Source organism: Nannospalax galili, unplaced genomic scaffold (assembly GCF_000622305.1).
Source record: "Nannospalax galili isolate Female #2095 unplaced genomic scaffold, S.galili_v1.0 scaffold185, whole genome shotgun sequence".
Lineage (NCBI taxonomy): Eukaryota > Metazoa > Chordata > Mammalia > Rodentia > Spalacidae > Nannospalax > Nannospalax galili.
The window spans coordinates 1,909,326-1,931,331 of NW_008355474.1; the positions used below are offsets into that span (position 1 = coordinate 1,909,326).

The following is a 22,006-nucleotide window of genomic DNA, read 5'->3' on the forward strand; positions in this document are numbered from 1 at the left end:
AACTCTGAGCTGTCTCTCTAGCCCCCACCCCATTTTTTGTTTGTCTTAAGTTAAATTTCACTGAAGTACTTTGCACTGAGATGAGACTGGACTGGACATGGAGTCTCCATTTGCGAAGTGTGTTTCACTTTGCAGTTTGGAAACTATTATTTTTTACTTTGGCTCCCCAATTATCTGGGATGTCTGAAGCCTCTACGAGACATGCATTTCTCTCTCTCTCTCTTTTTGAATTAGTGTATATTAATTAAACAAAACAATAAGGTTAATACATGTGTACATGTATTTAAAATACTTAGATCAGTTTTTTTGTTTTGCTTTGTGTTTTGGAGACAGATCTTACTATGTAGCCATGGCTGATTTGGAACTTACAGAGATCTGCCTACCTTTAGCTCCCTCTTGGGAGTAGGCATGTACCTCCATGTCCAGGATTTGATCAGAATTTTTAAAAGAAATTGGCATATTTCTCTTATAAATTGAACATTTCCATGCCACTTATCCTATACACATTTTTTTTAAACAGGGGCTCCTGTATCTCAGGTTGACTTTGAACTTGGTATACAGCAGAGGCTAACAGGAACTTCTGATCTTTCTGCCTTTGCTTCCCAAGTGCTGGAATTACACTTTTACTGTCCATTTTATTTTTTGAGACAGGGTCTCTCACTGAACCCGGAGTGCACTGATTAGCTAGGCTGGCTGACATACACAGACACACAGACACGGACACACACACATACACACACACAGACACAGACACAGACACACACACACAGACACACAGACACACACACACAGTGTAATCCTCTGGATTAGAGAAACACCACTGTGCCTGGCATTTTACATTGGTTCTAGGCATCCAAACTTAGGTCCTCCTGCTTATGGACAAGTACTTTATCAACTGAGCCATCTCTCCAGCTCCTAACTTTGTGGTACTTGATTAGTCAACCTCTTGCTGCTTACTGGAAACAACTGTCTTTTTTTATTTTTTAATTAAAAATTTTTTGATTTATTTTATGTGTGTGAGTGTTATGCCTGCAAGTATGTATGTAGTAAGTTCATCCCTGTTGTATAGTGCCTTCAGAGGACAGAAGAGGGCGTCAGATTCCCTGGAACTGGAGTTAAAGATGGTTGCTAGCTGCCATGTGGGTGCTGGGATTCGACTCAGGTCCTCTGCAAGAGTGTGCTTAAACCACCGAGCCATCTCTCTAGCCTGTACCACTCTTTTTTCTATCTATAAAACCATCAATAGTGCTTACCTCCTAAGGTTACTGAGAGGATTAAATGAGATGGTATGGTATTCAGCCTGCTCTGTCTGTCTCTGTCTCTGTCTCTGTCTCTCTGTGTCTCTGTGTCTCTGTCTCTCTCTCACACACACACACACTTTCTTTTTTTTTGAGACAGGGTATGTCAAGTAGCCTAGGTTGGCTTTGTCATATAGCCTCATTCTTAGAAGGCAAGCATGTCACTGACTGAGCTATTATTTTGTCAGCTCCTTTACTGAAGAGTTTGTTTTTGTTTTTTGAGACAGGGCCTATCTATGTAGCCCAGGCTGGACTGAACTCTATCCTTAAGTCTTAGTCTCTGGAGGGCTGTAATTACAGCCCTCCACCACTCTGTATACCACCACTGTGTATGGCTCTTGCTGAAGACTCTAATTCCAGGGTGAGGACACCAGGGTGGCATGAAGCAGCCTCATAGGAGGGGCTGGTATCCTGAGGGTCATCTGAGACGGATTTAAGAGAGGGATACCACATCATCTCAACAACAGCATCCTTTGGGACACGACAGATAGTTCAAATACATTTAAATGCACAAGTCACACTGATTTTATTTTTTTGAGACAGGGTCTCACTATACCCCAGCTGGCTTTTAACTCACAGAGATCCACCTGCCTCTGCCTCCTGAGTGCTGGGATTAAAGGCATGCACCACCACACCCGGCTTGTAAATCACGCTGATTCAAGTAACCAAAGATTTTGAAACACAAGGGACAAACAGGTGACAATATCATGTGTGCTTTTTTTGTTGTTAATTCATTAAAATCACAGGTTCTGGTGCTATCTTTGGAGCCATTGCTGTTTGAAGTACTGTGCTAACAAGAGTAAGCAATATTTTGAAAAATCTACAAATGTAATGTGCTATGAAATGTCTGTGATTGTCATTGGGGACAAGCTGTAGGAATGGCTAATATCATGTGGCTGCTTGCCTAAACTCACATGGAAGGTAATACTGAATTTCAGTAGGAGATAAGAAGAAATAAAAATCAAGTTGTTTCCCCCACTCAAGGACTCTTTGGTTTAAGAGCCTCTCCTTCACATTTTATGAAAATGTCAACTGAGGTTCAGCCTGGTGAAGCATGCTTTTAATCCCCACTCCTGGAAGGCAGAGGCAAGTATATATCTGTGAAATCAAGACCAACCTGGCCTACATATCAAGTTTCAGGCCAGCTGGGGCTACAGGGACACCCTGTCTCAAGAAACAAAACAAAACTGTACAAACAACAAAAACCACTTTGTGTATATTAAATTCATCTAGAAAAGTGAATAAAAATACTTCAATTTGAATAAAAAAGGAAGCAGTTTGTAATCGCCTGTAATCCCAGGAAGGAGGGTTAGCCTTGGCTATATAGTTACATAGTGAGTTTCAAGCCAGCTTGGGTTACATACAGGGTGAAATGTTGTCTCAAGAAAAAAGAAAAAAAGAAAGAAGAACGGAAAGAAAAGGAAAAGCAAGAAAAAAAAAAAAAGGATCCGTATGAAGGGGTCTTGGCTCAGGCTTTTCTGTCCCCCTGGTGGCTGGAGCAAGTAGGGTCACATCAGCACCTACTAAAAAACCGCCTGAATTCAGTTCACAGTGCGCTAGTAAAAACACTGGCTGCAAGGTGGGCTGCCTTTCCGAGACCCAAATTTTGTCCATAATCAGCTGTGTGACCCCCTAGTCTGTCTCAAATACCACAGATTCTTCCTTTCCTCGTAATGGGGCTTCGGACTCCGATCGCCATCCCGGATTTCCAGGTTCCTGCTTTTCACACGGGCCTTATTCTGCATAATAGTTTACAGTTTACCAACCACTAGGTGCTGACCGCAAAATCACCTGGAGCAACAGGTGATGGACGTGGAGACCTGCGAAGGTGGATGCGCAACAGCTGCGCCCGGAGCGGGATGGCTGCGCCGGGTGAGCACAATCAACCCGGGTCAACGATAGCAACGATCTGAGCAATCAACATTGCCCTGGATGACAGGAGTAGCATGGGGCTAGCTAGAAGTGGTCTCTGGGCTCAGCTTCGTGCCCAGCCACTGCGGTCCACCGCTGCTACGCTTTAGAAATGAGAACTCCACGAGAAACACGTGGGAGAGCCTTTGCCCACGGATGCAGTGGGCGTGGCGCGGGGTTATTCGCTCAGATCATTCGAGATTTTAGTGAAGAAATTGTTCTCAAAAGTGATGAAAAGGGAAGGACCGATCCTCCTCCGACCGCGGCAGGACTCGAACCTGCAATCTTCTGATCCGAAGTCAGACGCCTTATCCATTAGGCCACGCGGCCGCCAACAGCAGTGTTCTTTTGCTTCGCTTAAACAGTCAAAGCGAAAGCCTACTGACTCGGGACTGATCCATCTGCTATTTCCAGAGGGGAGATCGGAACTTGGCTTCTAGGGAGCACCCACCCGGAAGTCCCTCTTCCACCCCCGCGGGCCGACCGCCCCATTGACGGCCTTCTTATTGGCCACTCTGGGAGTCTCCCGCCTGCCTCTCGGGTAGCCGCGGGACCCAGATAGCGCAGACGGGAAGTTGCTGCTGCCAGCAGGGCCATACGCCACCCGGAGGCTGCATAGGCCGCGCGGAGGGGACGCCGCGTCTCTGTCAGGGCTGTGGGCTGCCGCAGACCGGGAAGCGCCGGGCCGACCGAGGTTTCCTGCGGGTTCGGCAGGGGGAGGCCAGTCGCGGAGCGGCGGCTGCACGGCCGCTTCCTCTCCAGTCTGGGAGCGAGGCCCGGAGAAGGGCGGCGGCCGGTCCCAGGACGCACTGCGCGCCGTCTGCTGCAGGCTGACGACCCGGTGGCCCGGCGTGTGGGGGCGACCGCCGACCTCCCTGCAGGGACCCCCTCGGGCTGCAACCCGGGTGTGGGTGGGAGTCCCGGGACAGCGGTTCACCCGGTGGCTTCGAAGCCGGGCGCTAGGCCCTCCGGCTGCGGCCCTTGTAGTGGCAGCTGCCATCTGCCGCCGGGTCAGGGCCGCGGGACGTGTGCGCCCTCTGTCACTCAAACAGAAGTTCTCGGTGACCGGTAGACCCCGGAATCCTACTTATCGAGTAGGAGGTTGGGGCCTGCAGAGCTTGCGCAAGGTCACACAGCTGGAAAACCAGAACCCTAGTCCAGCCCCGCGTCTCCCTACTTCAGAATCGCCCGCTGCTTCCCCAAGTTCACTGCTGCGCCGGTGCGGCCGGGTCCTCTGTTAGGGATTGCCGTTTCCCAGGGTCGTTGGAGGCTTAACAGAAAACCAACATCGCTTTGGGCCTTTCGAGATAAAGTGCAAAAGATGCTTGGCACCAGTAAATGTTTAATGAACGGTAGCTGTACAGTACCTGGCACATATAAATAACGTTTTATCATCTGTCTCCCTTAGGATTTGTAGGAGGCAGGCAGGCATGGTGAGGCCCATTTCACTGACAGGAACACTGAGACAGGACGTGTCTCTCTCCAAGACGTTCAGCCGATAAAAGCAGCCAAGCTGGAGCCCAAGGCCCAGTGTCCCGAGTCACAGCGGGGGGCGCCCTGCACCAACCATGAGCCGTCTGCTCTGGAAGAAGGTGGCCAGCGCCACCGTCGGCTCAGGGCCAGTCCCAGCAACAGGACGCTGGGTCTCCAGCTCCGTCCTCGTCCCCGCCCCCAGCGACGGGCAGATGCAGCATCCGCAAGTGCCATCCTCAGAGGGCGGGCAGCAGCGGCACAACCCATTGCACATCCAGATGCTCTCGAGAGGGCTGCACGAGCAAATCTTCGGGCACGGAGGGGAGATGCCCGACGAGGCCGCGGTGCAACGCAGCGTCCAGCACCTACAGAAGCACGGGCTCTGGGGGCAGCCGGCCACGCCCTTGCCAGACGTGGAGCTGCGCCTGCCCCGGCTCTACGGGGACAACCTGGACCAGCACTTCCGCCTCCTGGCCCAGAAGCAGAGCCTGCCTTACCTGGAGGCGGCCAACTCGTTATTGCAGGCCCAGCTGCCGCCCCAGCCCCAGAGCTGGGCCTGGGCGGAGGGCTGGACCCGCTACGGCCCCGAGGGGGAGGCCGAACCCGTGGCCATCCCCGAGGAGCAGGCCCTGGTGTTCGACGTGGAGGTCTGCTTGGCAGAGGGAACCTGCCCCACATTGGCGGTGGCCATATCCCCCTCGGCCTGGTAAGTAGGAGTTAGGAACAGGGGACTTTAGCACCTGTAGGGGACCTGGCTTAACGGTTTGACTCAGTGAACATTTTCTGAGCTCCTGCTATGTACTGGGTGCTAATTTAAGGACTGCTGCTGTGGGGCTCACTGGTGGGAAGATACAGGCAGTAGACAACACCAAGCATATGCCAGGGGCCATGCAGAAAATCACAGTGTTGTGCTTGAGACATACTGGGAAACCATTTAAGATGACCATGAATTGGTGCCTCTATTCCTGCCCTCTAGCACCTTCGTGAGAAGTTAGTCTGAAAGTCATTTGAGCAGTGTTTGGTTTTGGGAATGCTGTTGGTTATTTTGGGCAGGAGGAAGCCCCTCCTGGTGGGACTATCTCAGGCAGTTTAAGATGTTCAGCATCCCCAGGGTCTTGCATAAACACCAAGCCAAAGCCTGTCCAACCTTTCGAAATGCCCCCTGGAGGAGGCTTGCCCTTAACCGTCCTCAGCTGAGAAATACTACTCCTCAAAAGCAGGCATTTTGGTCCCAAACAGGTATATCCAGTCTCTTTTCTTTTTAGATAACTTTCTAAGTGCTATCCAAGTTTCTTTTTCAAGCAATGATGGCAGTACTGTTTCTCCCCTTTTTTATTCTTCGTTCCAGGATTAAAATACTATTTACAACCTTAATGCTTTCAGGCATGGCCAGCAAAAAAGTTGGCAGTGTCTTTATTCCTATTGGAAGCTACATCTTTGTAAAGAAAGCTGCGAAATGTTATATATGCAGTTGAAAATGGTGAAAGCATGGCTAAATAGATAAGGTAGGCATTAAATGGCTGAAAAGAGCAAAACTAGATGATTTTGCATTTATTTAGTTCCAGTTATAATAAGAACCACAGTGCTTATTTTGTAACTTAATGGTCAGAGTCAAAGGGAATACCAGCCGTCATTTGAAAAGATAAAGTAGGCTTTGGTGGCTGAAAGGAAATAGGAAACCAGCGACCCTGAGGTTTTTTTTTTGTTTGTTTGTTTTTTTTTTTTTTTTGTCGATTTATGTGCATGAGTGTATGTCTGTATGAGCAAATGTCACTTGTATGTAGGTGTTCACAGAAGGAAAGAGGGTTTGGTGGGTGAAAAGAAAAAGGGAACCAGCGCCCCCTGGGTTTTTTTTTTTTTTTTTTTTTTTTTTTTTTTTTTGGTCGATTGGTCATTTTTGGCTAATTCAAGTCCCCTTTCTTCTTCCTTCTTATCAGCCTCTCTTTTCGTGCCATTCTGCCCTCAATCTCATTCCATTCTTGCCATTGGTCCTCGGGGCACTGCTCAGTTTGCCTGATGGCAGAAGCCGTTGCTCAGGCCTGGGTTTATGCTGAGACTTTTCTCCTAGTAGTCTATAGTGGGTGGGTTGGGAAGCAGATGGTGCCCCGTAGCAGTCCACATTTAGCCTGGCATGCCTCTGCCACATGGCCATGTAACATCAGTTACCTGACCAGCTCACAGCTTACAGGAGTTGGGTAGAAGCTGTGGACAGCCCTCAGCTCCCCCTCAGGGCAGCTTTCTAAAGGGTTTTGGTCATCTGTCTTAAGGGATATCACCCAGGCCTTTGGCATTTATTTGAGAGTCACAGGAAAACTGTAGTATGGGTTCCAGCTCATCTTATATTTTGTCTGTCTTTCTCTTTTTTCTTTTTTTTCTTTTTCTTTTTACTCACAAGATTAAAACAAGATGTCTGCATGCACAACTGCAAGCCTGTATCTAGAGACCAGTTAATGGCTTTTGTTATCTGAAGTCCATGCCATCGTCACAGCTTCAAGTACTTAGCATTCTTGAACTTTTTCTTCTGAGTTGTTTTTAAGGGCTTTTTTAAGAGAGGAAGCATTTCAACTTGAGTACCTTATATAGTCCCCAGTGTGGACTAGGGGATTTTGCTAGATTTAAAACTAGCTAGTTTTGTGGTATTTGAAAGTCTTGAGGCAGATCACTCCTCTCTTCCCTAAAGGCTGCAGAGAACCCCTTCCTTGCTGGCCACATAGGTGGCCCAGCCTTTTGGAACAATGTGTGGCTTGTAGCAGGCTTTTCATCAGTGGGCCTTCCCTACACTTTGCCTTTCAGTCTTAAGCAGACTAGCCTTTTTCTAAGTCTATCAGGCCCCCAACAAACGGCACTCATTCTGTCTCTTCTACCCCCACCTTGACACATGTGCATACATTTTCTCATTCTGGCACTCTCCCTGGTCTCTCACTGAGGGTAGTTGCTTCTATAAGGTGCATGATACGCTCTCTGTCCTTCAGAATCTTTGCATCCATCAGATGATTCACCCTATACATGTGTGCAGCATTTGTCATTTTTTTATTTTTTACTACTTTCAATTAAAAAAAACCTATACTTTGGGTTCTATTATTATCATCTGCCTCCTTTAGTAGCACTTTGAATAGTAGCTGTTTTGTACTTAAAGACACAGGGGGTTGGTCTGTTCGTAAAATGCATCAGAGCCAGGTGCAGACTCAGCCTTGGGCCCAATAAATACCTTAAGGGGCTGGCCCGCACATCTTCCTGCACATGGCACCCAGTACTGTAGCACTTAGCTCTTTTTATTCATGGGAGTTTAGCAGTAAAGAAGCTTTGTTATCCCTCTCCCCTCCCTGACCTCTGTGAGAGTGGGGAGCACCTTGGGGACCTAGCATGTGGTGGCAGGTGTGCAGTGGGTGGTATAGAACAGAAATCTAATCCTTGTAGTAAACCTGCCTGCCTCTCGCCTCCCTCAGGTATTCCTGGTGCAGCCGGCGGCTGGTGGAAGAGCGTTACTCTTGGACCAGCCAGCTGTCGCCGGCTGACCTCATCCCCCTGGAGGTCCCTGCTAGTACCAGCAAGTCTACCCAGCGGGATTGGCAGGAACAGTTAGTGGTGGGGCACAACGTTTGCTTTGATCGAGCCCATATCAGGGAGCAGTATCTGACTCAGGTAAGGTTTGTGGGAGTGGCAGGCTCTGGCTCAAGGTAGGCAAAGAACTCTATTCTCTTTTGCTAGGGAAGGCACTGTTTTCTTGGCCGGTTTCTAAACCCCCTCTTTATAGTATCCACAGGGACTACTGTTGACCAGCCCTGCCTGGTCTCTGCTCAACTGTTCTGCTTCTAGGACACATCTGAAACAGTGCTCGAGTTGTCTCAGAGTAAAATGGCTCTTATCTCTGTATGGCATTTTAAAGTTTAGGCCTTTGGGGGCTCTGAGCCACAGCCTGGGCCATATCCTGCCTCAACTACTGATGGGCAATGTGAAACTCCTTAACATCTCTAACCCTCAGTTTCTTTTTCTGTAAAAAGAGTTAATAGAAGCTCCTTCAAAGGCTTTTAGAATTTGAATAACACATATCAAACACTCAGCACTGCCTGTCGTGTGGTAATGATAATTCTTAATTTATGAAAATGCTCTTACATGGGGCTGGAGAGATGGCTCCCTGGTTAAGAGGACCCGAGTTCGATTCCCAGCACTCACACAGCAGCTAACAGCTGTCCGTAATTCCAGTTCTAGGGGATCTGATGCCCTCTTCTGACCTCACAGCATTGCATGACATGGGTGCACTTGTATACATGCAGGAAATACACTCATACACATAAAATAAAAATAAAATTTTTTAAAAAATGCTTTTTCATTGCATTTTCACAGCAGCCCAATGTGAAGGGCAGGGGTGGGGAGAGTACCCTTAGCAGCACCCTTATCCTGGCATATAGGGTGCTAAGGCTCAAAGAGCCTTGCTGACTTGCCAGGGGCTACAGCTTTTAAATGGTAGGGTCAGGGCCAGTGGGCAGGCCCATAGTTCTGAAGGTTTTGTTTAGGCCACTCTATATCCAGAGTTGCCTGGAGTTGTTGCTAGAAGCTAGGAAGTACTTGTGTATTGGGATTGAGCTGGGCCTGTACCTTCAAAGTTTGCTAGGAATTATAGGTTAAGGGCAAGCATGGAGCTTGTGGGTTTTTTTGTTTGTTTTTTTTGTTTTTGTTTTTCTTGTTGTTAGAGACTGTGTGGGAGCAGAGGCTATGTGAGGAGCTGAGTGGGACTGGGCTTGACACCACTAAAGCACTGGCCAGCTAGCCTCTCTGTTGCAGCTACTCCTCTCCTGCCCCTCCCTCAGGGCTCCCGAATGCGCTTTCTGGATACCATGAGCATGCACATGGCCATCTCAGGGCTGAGCAGCTTCCAACGCAGTCTGTGGATGGCAGCCAAGCAGGGCAAACACAAGGCCCAGCACTCTACACAGCGAGGCAAGAAGTCACAGAGGAAAGCCAATGGCTCAGTGGTGAGAATGTACTTGGGACTGCCAGGAGCAGGGATGCTTAGGATCCTGCTGGGCCTAAGGCCAATCTGACCTGCCTTTGGTCCCTCAGATTTCATCTTGGGACTGGATGGATATCAGCAGTGCCAATAATCTGGCAGACGTGCACGGCCTGTATGTGGGGGGACCTCCCTTAGAAAAGGAGCCTCGAGAACTGTTCATCAAGGGCAGCATGAGGGACATCCGGGAGAACTTCCAGGTATAGTGTTGGCAAAGAGCTCCAGCACCATGTGCTGTGACTGATCTGCAGCTGAACTTGGGGAAATACAGCTGCTAAGTCTGGCAGTGGGTAGCTGCTCCCTAACCTTCCCACCCAGCACCTTCCTTTCACCTTGTACTAGGATCTGATGCAGTATTGTGCCCGGGATGTGTGGGCCACCTATGAGGTTTTCCAGCAGCAACTGCCACTCTTCTTGGAGAGGTGAGGGAGCCAGATGGAACGCGGGGGGGGGGGGGGGGGGGGGGATGGGGTAAGCAGGTCCTGGTACCCAAGTGCATTGTAATAAGATGTGGCTGATTCGTCTTCAGACTGGTCACTTTGCTCTTGTAGGCTGAAAGAATGGAGCCCCTCTGTCCAGTGGTATCCATGTGGGCCCTGGACTCTGGGTTTGTTTGCTGTGCATGGTCCCAATTTCTTGTTGAAGTTTTTTAGTCAGTTTGATGATGATGTCAGTCATGAGTGTTATTTAGACCTGGCTCAAACTTTGGCTTATGTATTCTCATTGACTTTGAACAAATGATTTGGTTTCTCTGAGCCTCAGTCTTCATCAAGAAACATGCACTGGGGGCTGGAAAGATGGCTTAGTGGTTGAGAACACTGGCTGCTCTTGCAGAGGATGTGGGTTCAGTTCCTAGCACCCACATAGCAGCTAATAACCTTCTGTGACTTCGGTTCCAGGGGATCCGAAGACCTCTTCTAGCCTCCATGGGTATTGCACAACATGGGTGCACTTACATACATGCAGGCAAAACACTCCTACACATAAAATACATATAAATAATTAAATTATTTTTTAATTTAATTTTTAATTTTTTTTATGTGTAGGAGTGTATTGCTTGCATATGTGTAAGTGCACCTGTGTCATGCAGTGCCCACAGAGGTCAGAAGAGGGTGTCGGATCCCCTAGTATTGGAGTTACAGACAGTTGTGAGCTGTCATGTGGGTGCTTGGAATCGAACACAGGTCCTCTGCAAGAGCAGTTTTTGCTCTTAACTGCTGAGCCATCTCTTCAGCCCAAATAAATAAAATTTTTAAAATGCACGGAGTATACTTTGCTCCCCAGTTGTGAGGTCCATATCTATACGTGATCATTGTTATGTATGGGGTTGTTAGCACAGTGCCTACGCAGAGTCACTCAGTAGCCCTCATTCTTTCTTTTGTTGTCCTTCGTTCTCATATTATCCCTGAGGAAGGGATGTTACTTCCATGTCACAGGTAAAGGAATTGAGGCTCAGAGAAGCGAGGTGATGCAGGGTTGGGTAGTACAGAGCCTGGTTGAAATCTCTGATATCAGAACCGTGCCACACAGCTGGTTGGGTTGAACTTGCCAGATTGTCTCAGGAATTGGGCCTAAGCCTTGTCTCCTGTGGTCATTTATGGCACTCTTTGGTCTCTGTCCCCAAGGTGCCCCCACCCAGTGACTCTAGCAGGTATGTTGGAGATGGGTGTATCCTACCTGCCTGTTAACCAGAACTGGGAGCGTTATCTGGCGGAGGCACAGAGCACTTATGAGGAGCTCCAGCGGGAGATGAAGAAGTCATTGATGGATCTGGCCAATGATGCCTGCCAGCTGGTCTCAGGAGAGAGGTAGCCAGGTCTCAGGCGGGCAGGGGACAGGCAGGCAGAAGGCCTGGCCTTTGATTCAGCCCTAACCCCAACCTGGTGGACTGACTCTGCAGGTACAAAGAAGACCCATGGCTCTGGGACCTAGAGTGGGACCTGCAGGAGTTTAAGCAGAAAAAGACAAAAGTGAAGAAGAAGTCAGCCTCATCTAGCAAATTGCTCATTAAGGGAGCTGGGCCTCATGGGAATCTCATGGATCAGGAAGGTATGAAGCTTGAATAGGAGGTGGGGTAGGATGGTCTCTGGGATGGTCCATTGGAAGGGGTTGCTATAGTCTTTCAGCTCTGCATGTCCCTTCTGGTCCTAAACTCCTCACCCTACAACAGACCCTGGACCGCCCAGTGAGGAAGAGGAGCTTCAACAAGACATCATGGCCCGTACCTGCTTGCAGCAGCTGAAGAATACCACAGACCTCCTGCCTAAGCGGCCCCAGCACCTTCCTGGACATCCTGGGTAATCTCTGTTCCCTCTGACATCCAGAAGCTGCCTTGCACTATCCTTAGAACACCTCTTGTCTGGACCCCAGCATGGAAGCAGTGTACACCTGGGTTGCTATACATTGACTCCCATCTTCTGAGTCTGCTCATTTGTATTCACTTTGACCTCATTGGCTTTCTGGACATTGTTCAGCACAGTGCTCATTTAGCACAGTCATTGAACACCTGCTGTACACTGCCATGGCAGTTGCACATCTCTTCCCTTCCTAGGGGAAGCAAGTGTGCAGACCAGTCAGTGCAGTTGACATGGAATGAGACTTAGTGTGCACAGTTTCAAGGCAGTTCTGAGTGCCTGGAGAAATCAGGGGAGGCTTCCTTGATGAAATCACTTTCCCCAAGGAAAGGATGAGAAAAAGGGTAGCCAGAGTGACCAGTAGGGTAGCTGCTTTATACTTGCATAACCCTGGATACACATGCCCTGGGTGTGTTGCTAGTCTCACATTGGTCTTGATCCTGGTGAACAGTCTGTGAGAGACAAAGCCCATAGGACTTGTGTCTATAGGTCTGATGGGAAGGAGGGAAGATTTGCTCCTTCTACTGAGAAGCTACAGTGGGACTTGGAAAGGAGCTTAGCTCTGGACTGGAGAATGTCTGTCCAGAGTTATGACTACTCCAATGAGGCGGACAGGTCTTGCCTTTGGGGATATTTGAATTATTCTAGGAGATTCTGTATAGGTCCTAACCAAAGTCTCCCAAAGGAAGGGGTTGAAACTTATAGGTCTGAGTCACCAGAAAATGCAGAGGGCCTTGGAAGGTGGGTGAAGTACTTGATAGTAGAGAGTACTTCCTTCCCTTCCTAATGTGATAGTGTTTTTCTTTTTTTGTTTTTTTTTTCCTTGATGGGGAGTAGGTGGTACCGGAAGCTCTGCCCTCGGCTAGATGACCCTGCATGGACTCCAGGCCCCAGCCTCCTTAGCCTGCAGATGCGGGTCACCCCCAAGCTCATGGCGCTTACTTGGGATGGTTTCCCTCTGCACTACTCAGAGTCTCATGGTTGGGGTTATCTGGTGCCTGGGCGGCGGGATAACCTGGCTGAGGGTACCATCCTGGAGTCATCTGGGGTAGCCTTCCCCTACAGGTAAGGCTCAGGCTCCAGGGACCTAGGGACCCCCATGCCCTTGCTAGGAAAATCAAAGTCAGCTCAGTCTGGTAGGAAGAGCTTGGGTCTAGGAGTCTGGGTTCTAGTTCTTTTTTCCATGGTTTCCCTGACCCCCTGGGCCTCAGGGCCTTGGTATCAGTGGGGAAGATTAAGACTGTGCTCCTGGGCCTAGCAGTACAACTGCCTTCATAGAAACATGGAGAGGGAAGACTTGGTTGTGGCCTAGGAGGGGGGGGAAGGCTGATGCTTTTTCTTGAAATATAATTTGAGTGCACATTATTTGCAGGCACTATATCTGCAGGCAGTACAAATCTCACTTGCTCTCTGAACAGCCCCATGAGGTATTACAGGGTCTTTATAGCCTAGGTTTTCCTGGAATTCATTCTATAGCCCAGGCTGGCCTCAAATTCAAGGTAATCTCGAGTCAGCTTCCCAACTACTGTGATGATAGCTGTGTACTACCACAAGTGACTTTACATTTTTTAAATTTGTTTATGGTGCTGGAGATTGAGCTCTGGGCTTCATGCATAATAAGGCAAGTGTCCTGCCAAGCCTGGTAGCTACATTTTTTAATTGACAAGAGCCTAGAGAAGTTAATTAGCCTGTTTGAGGCCACAAACTATGAGCTTTTGACATTTTTGACAGACAAGTGTTACAGAGAAATCAGGGCATTTGAAGTGGGCTAGGGTCTTGGCTTCACAGGGCAGCCAGAGTCACTTTCAGTTAGGTGGAAGGCAGTGAGCTAGGCCTTGCTCCTTTGAGCCTATACATGGGTGAGTGGGTAGGAGCCAGCCCTGCCGTGGGGCCTTCAGTCCTGACTTCCCTCTGCCTTGCTCCCAGAACTCTCAAGGCAGCTTTGTAGCATAGAGATTTGAGTCAGACTAGGTATCAAACCCCAAACTGCCATCAGTGTGTAGGTCATTTGAGTTTATTCTCAGTCTAAGAGTTGGGGAAATTGATGCCTGCTTCTGCCTCAGAGCTGATGGTAAAAACTAAATAAAGGGATCTGTGGAAAGCCCCAGTGCCTGAGCAGGCATCCAGTAATCAGTTATTTTCTCTCCCAGAGCTATTGAGTCCTTGTATAGGAAGCACTGTCTTGAACAGGGAAAGCAGCAACTGGAGACCCAGGAGACAGTCCTGGCTGAGGAATTCTTGCTCACTGACAGTAGTGCCATTTGGCAAACGGTAAGGACTAGCTCTGAAGCTGAGCTATTGGGTGGAGGAATCTCTTGTGGTGGTGCTTCCCTTTAATCCCAGCACTCAGGAGGCAGAGGCAGGAGGATCTCTGTGAGTTCCAGGCCATCTGGGGCTATAGGGAGACCCTGTCTCAAAGAAAAAAAGGAAAGGGTCAGCCTTTTGGGTAGAAGCTGCCACTGGTTGCTCATCCCAGACTGGTCTGGTTTGGTACTCTGTAGGGAAGAGCTGGTGGATTCAGGCTTTCAACTGCCTGCCTCTTAACACCTTTGGTTGTTGGACCCATGTAGGTAGAAGAACTGGGCAGTTTAGACTTGGCGGCCGAGTCCAAGATGGAGAACTCAGTGCCAGGTCAACCCCTAGCCCTGGTGAGCAGGGTACCTGTTTGGGTTCTCTGGGTGGGTATTGGGCAACTGGGGTTTCTTCTTGCCCTCATAGTTATTTCCTAGCAGAGTTCCCTAGGTCTTGGAGGGTTTGGAGACACTGCCCTGCTCCCCTTTTAGTCCCACACATGTTGGGAGACCAAGGAGGAAGTCTGTGACATATGGACTTCCTGTTACTTCCTAGCTTGCCTGCTTACAGTTTCAGGCCCTTTTCCTACACCCCCACCCCCACCCCTTGGCCCTTGCTGAATGCAGGTGCTAGAACAGGGCCTGATCTGGGTGTGTGGCCCCCACAGCCTGTTGCTTGTGGCCCCCAAACCAGCCAGCCTACGTATCACCATGGCAATGGACCTTACAATGATGTGGATATTCCTGGATGCTGGTTTTTCAAGCTGCCTCACAAGGTATATGTTGTGGTTTGTGCCTGCCCCGTCATGTTCTCACTATGGTTAAGACTCATTAAGTAGGTCTCCGGGGTGACTCAGACCAGGACATTTCTTTTTGTGGGAAAGACAGTATTAGACCAGAGTATGATTTGCTTTTCTGAAAATTGAATGGTGAGGGGTATCCTGGTGGGATTGACTGACATGAAGCCTGTATCAAGTGTCTAGCACTGTATCTGACACCTGGTAAGTGTGTTGACTAATTGGAGCTAGGTTTGCTTGTGTCTGATTCTCTCTCTCTCTCTTTCTCTCTCTCTCTCTCTCTCTCTCTCTCTCTGTGTGTGTGTGTGTGTGTGTGTGTGTGTGTGTATGTACACATGCGCACATGTACGTATCTGTGAGATCTTAATCTTGGGAATTTCCCTGGACTGTTTGAGATTCTGGGCTCTGTTGGGAAAAGGCCCAATACCATATCAGTTCCCTATCTGGTGCCCTGCCACCTGCCTCCAACCCTTTGTTTTTTGTTCTCTCCAGGATGGTAACAACTACAATGTGGGCAGCCCCTTTGCCAAAGACTTCCTGCCCAAGATGGAGGATGGCACCCTACAGGCTGGCCCAGGAGGTGCCAGTGGACCTCGTGCCTTGGAAATCAACAAAATGATTTCGTTTTGGAGAAATGCTCATAAACGTATCAGGTGGGCCATAGTGGGGGAGCAGGAGGCCTGTCTATACCTACAGGTATCTGCAGTCTTGGAACGCCTTTCCTCCTGTTCTATCCTGATACCCCACACTCTGCCTGTGCTACCCCAGAGAGGTAACCTAGCTGTGGTCTAGAGGCCTAGTGGTTTGTCCTGGTTCCATGTACCTTGGGCATGGCTCTCTCTCTCCAGCTTCAGTTTCCTTGTTTATGTGGAGTGGTGTTATAGGACTTTGATGGTCCTCCCAGCTCTCATTGAATCTTATTTTACCTGCTAGGGCCACAAATGTGGCTAAGGACTTTGGAGGGCTGGTTGTCTATAACCTCTGTTGGGGACTGAGAGCTGAGTCTTAACCTGCAGGGGCAAATGAATTCATCTTGAAGGTCACTTCCAAAGTGGTTATGGCCACAAGCCTCTTGTAAGGGGGTGCAAGGAAGCAGTGGTGGCAGGAGAAAAGAGGCATATGCTGCCCTGGAGGCTTGGCCACTTCCTAGATCCTTCTGTAGAGTCCAGGCTTTGGCTGAGCCAGAGCCCATGCTGAGTCAAGTTAGTGAGAAGAATGTTGATGCCAGGCCTCAAAGGGACACAGCATCTCTGAAGTTAAGCATGTATAAGTGCTGGTGACAGCAGGGTTGGGGTGGATTCTGCTCACTATGGCTGTGTTTCAGCCTGTTTGTCTCCTCAGCTCCCAGATGGTAGTGTGGCTCCCCAAGTCATCTCTGCCCCGTGCTGTGACCAGGTATAGCTTACTGGATGGTGGTGTGAATAAAACAATGGCGTGGGTCTTAGGACCAGAGCAAACTGCTGGTACTTCTCTCTGCTTCTCCCGATCCCAGGCATCCTGACTTTGATGAGGAAGGCCGTTATGGTGCCATTTTGCCCCAGGTGGTAACTGCTGGCACCATCACCCGCAGAGCTGTGGAGCCCACGTGGCTCACTGCCAGCAACGCTCGGGTATATATCCTCTATGTTCTTGTCCTTTGTTCTTCCTTTTTGATCTCTAGAAACTAGGATTGCAGAGGACCTTTGGGGGTTTAGCAAGAGAGGAGAAGGAAACTAAAGTCTGAGCCAGGCAGGGCTCTAGTTCAAATTTGGCTTCATGTCAACTATTCCTTTAGCAAGTGTTTTGGGTGCCTGCCGCTGGCTAGACAATGCCAGGTATAATAGCCACAGCTATCATGAAATTTAGAAGCGGTTATGTAGGTAAGGGCCTGGCATACAGTAGGGTTTCTTCATTTACCAGTCTACTGCTGATAGGTGGCCATCTCTGAACATAGCATTTTAAGCAGTGTTATGTGGCATTCTCTAAAGCCTTTTGCTAAGCAAAGGCCTCAGTAGTTTTAACTCTCAGAACCCAGAGTAGCTGTCTCCTTGGGCTCCATGTAGGTCTGAACTCACTCACTCTTCCTACAGCCTGACCGGGTAGGCAGTGAGTTGAAAGCAATGGTGCAGGCCCCACCTGGCTATGTCCTTGTGGGTGCTGATGTGGATTCACAGGAGCTGTGGATTGCAGCTGTACTTGGAGATGCCCACTTTGCTGGCATGCATGGTAAGTAGGATCTGTGGCTGGGGCAGGGATGAGATGGCCTAGCCCCTCAGAGCCCAAGTGGCTGGGCCAAGTGTTTATGAGCTGCTCCATTGTTTTCCAGGCTGCACAGCTTTTGGTTGGATGACACTACAGGGCAGGAAGAGCAGGGGCACCGATTTACACAGCAAGACAGCCACAACAGTAGGCATCAGCCGAGAGCATGCTAAAGTCTTCAACTATGGCCGGATTTATGGAGCTGGGCAGTCCTTTGCCGAGCGTCTGCTGATGCAGTTTAATCACCGGCTCACAAGGCAGGAGGCAGCTGAGAAGGCCCAGCAGATGTATGCCGTCACCAAAGGTCTCCGCCGGTGAGGATCACTTTAGCATCCATACTTTAGTGTTCCTTTTTTTTTTTTCCCCCCCATTTCTTACTGTCACGTGAGAACTCTCCTTCTAAACCTGTGACCTAGCTACAGGATAGTTTGGGAGTTGTAAGATTTGTATTATACTTAGAGCTCACTGTACTTGGGGGTATATTGTTATCAAGGAGTCATCCATATTTGTAATTACGTAACATCAACAGTAGCTTAGGGCTTTTGTGTGCATGCCTATTGGAGCAAGAGAGCAGAGATGGTCTGACAGAATAGGACTGTGTAGGCTGGTCCTGCCATAGGAGAAAGTCTTTGACAAAGTTTACTAGTCCAGCTCTCTGATCTGTTTCCTCTGGTAGTGCTGCCTGCTGCTTGGGGCCTTCTGAGGCTCTGGTGTGCTCAAGTACGAGAGAGGAGTGGTAAGGGTACATTGACAGCTTCTTTAAGTATACTCTGCAGTGTCTCTATTTAGATAGCTGTCTCACTGTGGAAACTCATTTTGTGAAAGACAAAGTTGAGTAACTGATAAAGAACATAATGGTGACTGGGAGTTGAATGTTCAGAGCAGGTGGCTGGCCAGTTCCTTGGTGGCACTCATGCCTTTGGCAGTGTGTGCTGGTGGAAGGGCAGTGATGAGTACTGCCCTTGGCTCTAGAAGTCATTAAAGGCATCACAGAGTAGTTTGGACTGCAGACCTAGATTATAGGGAAGCTCTGATGCTCCTTTCTATAGGTGACATAGCTCTGGAGCCCTTAGGGGACAAACCTGGTGATGTTTGAAGGTAAGAATCTGGGATAGTAGGAGTTAGGAAGCTGGGCTTGGCTATTTTGTTTTCTGCATCTCCAGGTGCCTTCTCCCCCTCACAGTGCAGCACCGTACTTTCACCCCATACCCCAATCTTATGTTAACAAAAGGCTGCTGTTGATCATTGGGTAGTTTGATATCCCAAGCATTAGGACTGTGTGATCAGCAATGGCTTATATTGGATGGAGTCTGTACTTTATTGGGCTACCATAATATAGCCCAGGCTTTGGGGACTTTCAGGACTCAAACCCTGAGTTCCTGTCTGTGCTGGGCTCCTTCCTAGCAGCATGACTTATCTTAGCAAGCTATTCGGCCCCTCCAGGCCAGTTCTCTGTGCCAAAGTAAAGCCTTCGGGGAGAGGCTTTTTGGGAAACTGAATGAGGTGGATGTGCTACAGAGGAGGCCATTTTATGAGAATGACATGGTGCCATTACCTGTAGGTATCGCCTATCTGATGAGGGTGAATGGCTGGTGAGACAGTTGGACCTCCCTGTGGATAGGACTGAAGATGGGTGGATTTCCCTACAGGATCTGCGAAAGATCCAGAGAGAAGCTTCAAGGAAGTGAGAACCTTCTGTGTTCAAGATGGAGGGACTGGTGTTGGCTGATCCCAGGAGAACTGGGACAGTGTGGTTTTTAGCTCTGAGACGCTGAAAAATAAAGCTTGCCCCCATTGTTTCTGTTCCTAGGTCACGCTGGAAGAAGTGGGAGGTAGTTGCCGAACGAGCATGGACGGGGGGCACAGAATCAGAAATGTTTAACAAGTTGGAGAGCATTGCCATGTCTGACATGCCACGCACCCCAGTGCTGGGCTGCTGCATCAGTCGAGCCTTGGAACCCTCGGCTGTCCAGGGAGAGGTATTTTGTTACCCTTGGAGTATGCTGAAAAAGGGGCTTGGAGCACAGGGCTGCTCCTCATAGCCCTTACTAATTTGGCAAGTGGGGCTAGTTTGCTAAATAGAGCTGCTTCTGAGGCTCCTAGACCACCCCTTGCTCTTTAGAGCTAACTGATGTGTGGTAAAGCCCCTTACCCTTGTCCACCTGTCCTCAGTTTATGACCAGCCGTGTGAACTGGGTGGTGCAGAGCTCTGCAGTGGACTATTTACACCTCATGCTTGTGGCTATGAAGTGGCTGTTTGAGGAATTTGCTATCAATGGACGCTTCTGCATCAGCATACATGATGAGGTCCGATATCTGGTTCGGGAGGAGGACCGATACCGTGCTGCTTTGGCTCTACAGATCACCAACCTCCTGACCAGGTATGTGGAGCCTTGGGAGAGACTGTTTTATCTCTTAGTTTTATTTGAGACAGGATCTCCCTGTAGCCCCAGCTGGCCTGGTACTTGCTAAGGCTGACCTTGATCTCAAGAGATCCCCCTGTCTCCCAAATGCCAGAACCAAAGGCATGTGCCATGAGGTAGACTTCAGCTTTTAAAAAGAGGGAGGAGGTTCTGTTTAAAAGTCTACATTTGTCTCATATATGGGCACAATAATTGAAAATAATTTTTTACTACCAATAAAGTATACCAAACTCAAAAAGTGTGTTGAGTTCCTAACTGCATTTCAGTGTCTCAGCAGGTGTTAGGCTGAACATGGAGGCCTCTTGACCTCCACTAATGGCTTTGCTAAGTGAATTGGTAATTGGTGCTGGGGAAGCCTCCTGGAGTAAGGAGACTGTTCACAGTAGGGCACGACTGTGAGTGGAGATTGGGTCTCTTTCAGGTGTATGTTTGCCTACAAGCTGGGTCTGAATGATCTGCCCCAGTCAGTCGCCTTTTTCAGTGCAGTAGATATTGACCAGTGCCTCAGGAAGGAAGTGACCATGGATTGTAAAACTCCTTCTAACCCAACTGGGATGGAAAGGAGATACGGGATTCCCCAGGGTGAGTACAATCTCATTGTTCCTCATATGCACAGGACTAGAGGTGGGTTAGAACCTTGGGGCCCCCGGAAGAAGTCCACTCTTGACTTATACCATATTTTAGGCTATTTAGACCTAAGCTACCTTATAAACTTAATGTTCAAATCACAAAGGGAGCTGTTTGTAGAAAGTGGTTCATAGTAAATGACATGAAACTTCAAATATTCCATGTATACTTGCCCAATTTTCAACCACACCAGAAATGCTTTATTGTGTAAGTCAAAGTGCATTCTTAGATGAACTCTGCTGAAAATACCAAATAGTGGATCAGAATACTTGCTCTCTATTAAAATATATATCTAAGACAAACTGCCATTCCTGCCAGTTGTCCGCATCTCTCCCACCATTCTTTTGACCATAACATTTTAGTTTCAGATTCTCAGAGTTCTCTCAGTCAGTTTTTGTGGCGGTATCCTAACCAATTTTCACTGTCTTTCAGGTGAAGCACTGGATATTTACCAGATAATTGAACTCACCAAAGGCTCTTTGGAAAAATGAAGCCAGCCTGGACCCTAGCTCTGCCTGGAGGCTCTCTCTGTATTTGCTCCTGTGGAGCTTCATCGGAGCAGTGCAGGTTCCCAAACTCAGGCTTTCATATGTGCTTTTTGCAAAAGGGCATGCCTAAGGTAGACCCTTTTCAGTGGCAGGACCTGCCAAGAAGATTCCTTCTCAGTGAAGGCACAGTTCAGTGGGTTCAGAACCAGGATGCCAACATTGGTGCAGGCTGTAGGGGAAGGGGCACTGTTGGGCACAAAGGAAGCAGATGCCCCAAAGGTCACTTTAACTCAGGCATTTCATTTTTTTCTTTTCTTCTTGGCTGGTTCTCTGTCCTGTCCTGTGTGTGCTGGTGCAGTGTCCTAGAAGGAGAGAGTAAAGCTCTACTATAAGAAACCTGCTCTAAGGCAGTGGAAATAAAAACAAACACCTAAAAGTCCTTTATCTTCTCATTAAAGCCTGTATTAGTCATGTTTTCCCCCTCTGTACTCCCAGAAGCTCTTGGAGCTCTGTACCCTGAGTAGAGTAGCAGGGACTCTGACTCCTGTTTGGACTTTTGTTATATATTAGAACAAGGTGACAAAGAACTTCAAGCATCATAATGCTATGTAATGACCTTTCTAAGCTCAAATGCTAAGGAGCTAGAATTCAGGATCAAAATTTCTAAAATTCAAATTATTTTACATAAACTTCCAGTTTTGAAAGGGGTGTAGGCTACTGTCTTCCACAAAACAAGATGAAAACTTTTAAGTGCTAAAGGCAAGGAAATGTTGGGCTCAGTAATACAATGGAAAGTCTCCCTAAGGTTCAGAGTGGGCCTACCTCAAGGGTAGTAAAAGCTACCCAGAATGCTGGAACTAGTTGCCTAATGGTTCAAAAGGAAATGACCTAGGAAGAGATAGTTTCGTTGCCACTGTCTTCCTAGAAACATACCAAAAATATATACAAGTCTGGATAGCGCTATAGGATTATGTTTAGATGTTTTTCTGAGCTAGGCTCTATGTAGCCCAGGCTGGCCTTAAACTCAAGGTGCTCCCCCTGACCTAGCCTCTTCAGCGCTAGGATTATAGATGTGAATTTCCACACCTGACTTTTTGT

The 22,006-nt window shown here is 48.5% G+C and overlaps 2 protein-coding genes and 1 non-coding gene across 7 annotated transcripts in view; 1 reads left to right on the forward strand and 2 right to left on the reverse strand.

Annotated features, from left to right (window-relative positions):
• Positions 1–3,466: 3,466 nt before the first annotated feature.
• Trnar-ucg lies at positions 3,467–3,539 on the reverse strand. Its single transcript has one exon. It is a non-coding gene; the product is annotated as a tRNA-Arg (tRNA).
• Positions 3,540–3,771: 232 nt separating this feature from the next.
• On the forward strand, positions 3,772–21,347 carry Polg (DNA polymerase gamma, catalytic subunit). 3 transcript variants are annotated; one of them, XM_008852827.2, is made up of 23 exons: positions 3,772–3,903; positions 4,618–5,388; positions 8,129–8,324; positions 9,491–9,655; positions 9,744–9,890; positions 10,033–10,112; positions 11,316–11,498; positions 11,591–11,739; positions 11,861–11,987; positions 12,882–13,109; positions 14,195–14,315; positions 14,615–14,692; positions 15,004–15,111; positions 15,625–15,785; positions 16,474–16,527; positions 16,625–16,742; positions 17,202–17,337; positions 17,438–17,684; positions 18,932–19,054; positions 19,181–19,349; positions 19,543–19,751; positions 20,215–20,375; positions 20,853–21,347. In XM_008852827.2, exons 2-23 carry the CDS (start codon positions 4,778–4,780, stop codon positions 20,909–20,911), a joined length of 3,630 nt encoding a protein of 1,209 aa, XP_008851049.1. In that variant the 5' UTR covers positions 3,772–3,903; positions 4,618–4,777; the 3' UTR covers positions 20,912–21,347. The 3 variants fall into 3 exon arrangements, with proteins under 3 accessions (XP_008851049.1, XP_029411827.1, XP_029411828.1); XM_029555967.1 differs by lacking the exons at positions 3,772–3,903; positions 18,932–19,054 and having other exon boundaries at positions 4,740–5,388; XM_029555968.1 differs by lacking the exons at positions 3,772–3,903; positions 12,882–13,109 and having other exon boundaries at positions 4,740–5,388.
• The window catches only part of Fanci (FA complementation group I), a 101,933-nt gene continuing 100,957 nt past the window's right edge, over positions 21,031–22,006 (reverse strand). For all 3 annotated transcript variants that reach the window (XM_008852825.2, XM_029555966.1, XM_029555965.1), the window contains exon 38: positions 21,031–21,270. In XM_008852825.2, coding sequence (XP_008851047.1) covers positions 21,208–21,270 — 63 coding nt within the window. In that variant the 3' untranslated portion in view covers positions 21,031–21,207. The remainder of the gene's footprint in view (positions 21,271–22,006) is intronic.

Excerpts from the sequence above, each read along its gene's own strand:
- Polg (XM_008852827.2), top strand. The coding sequence starts at position 4,778 with ATGAGCCGTCTGCTCTGGAAGAAGGTGGCCAGCGCCACCGTCGGCTCA. Across the intron at positions 8,325-9,490 it reads GGGAGCAGTATCTGACTCAG|GGCTCCCGAATGCGCTTTCT; the intron begins GTAAGGTTTGTG and ends CCCCTCCCTCAG. Across the intron at positions 11,988-12,881 it reads CACCTTCCTGGACATCCTGG|GTGGTACCGGAAGCTCTGCC; the intron begins GTAATCTCTGTT and ends GATGGGGAGTAG.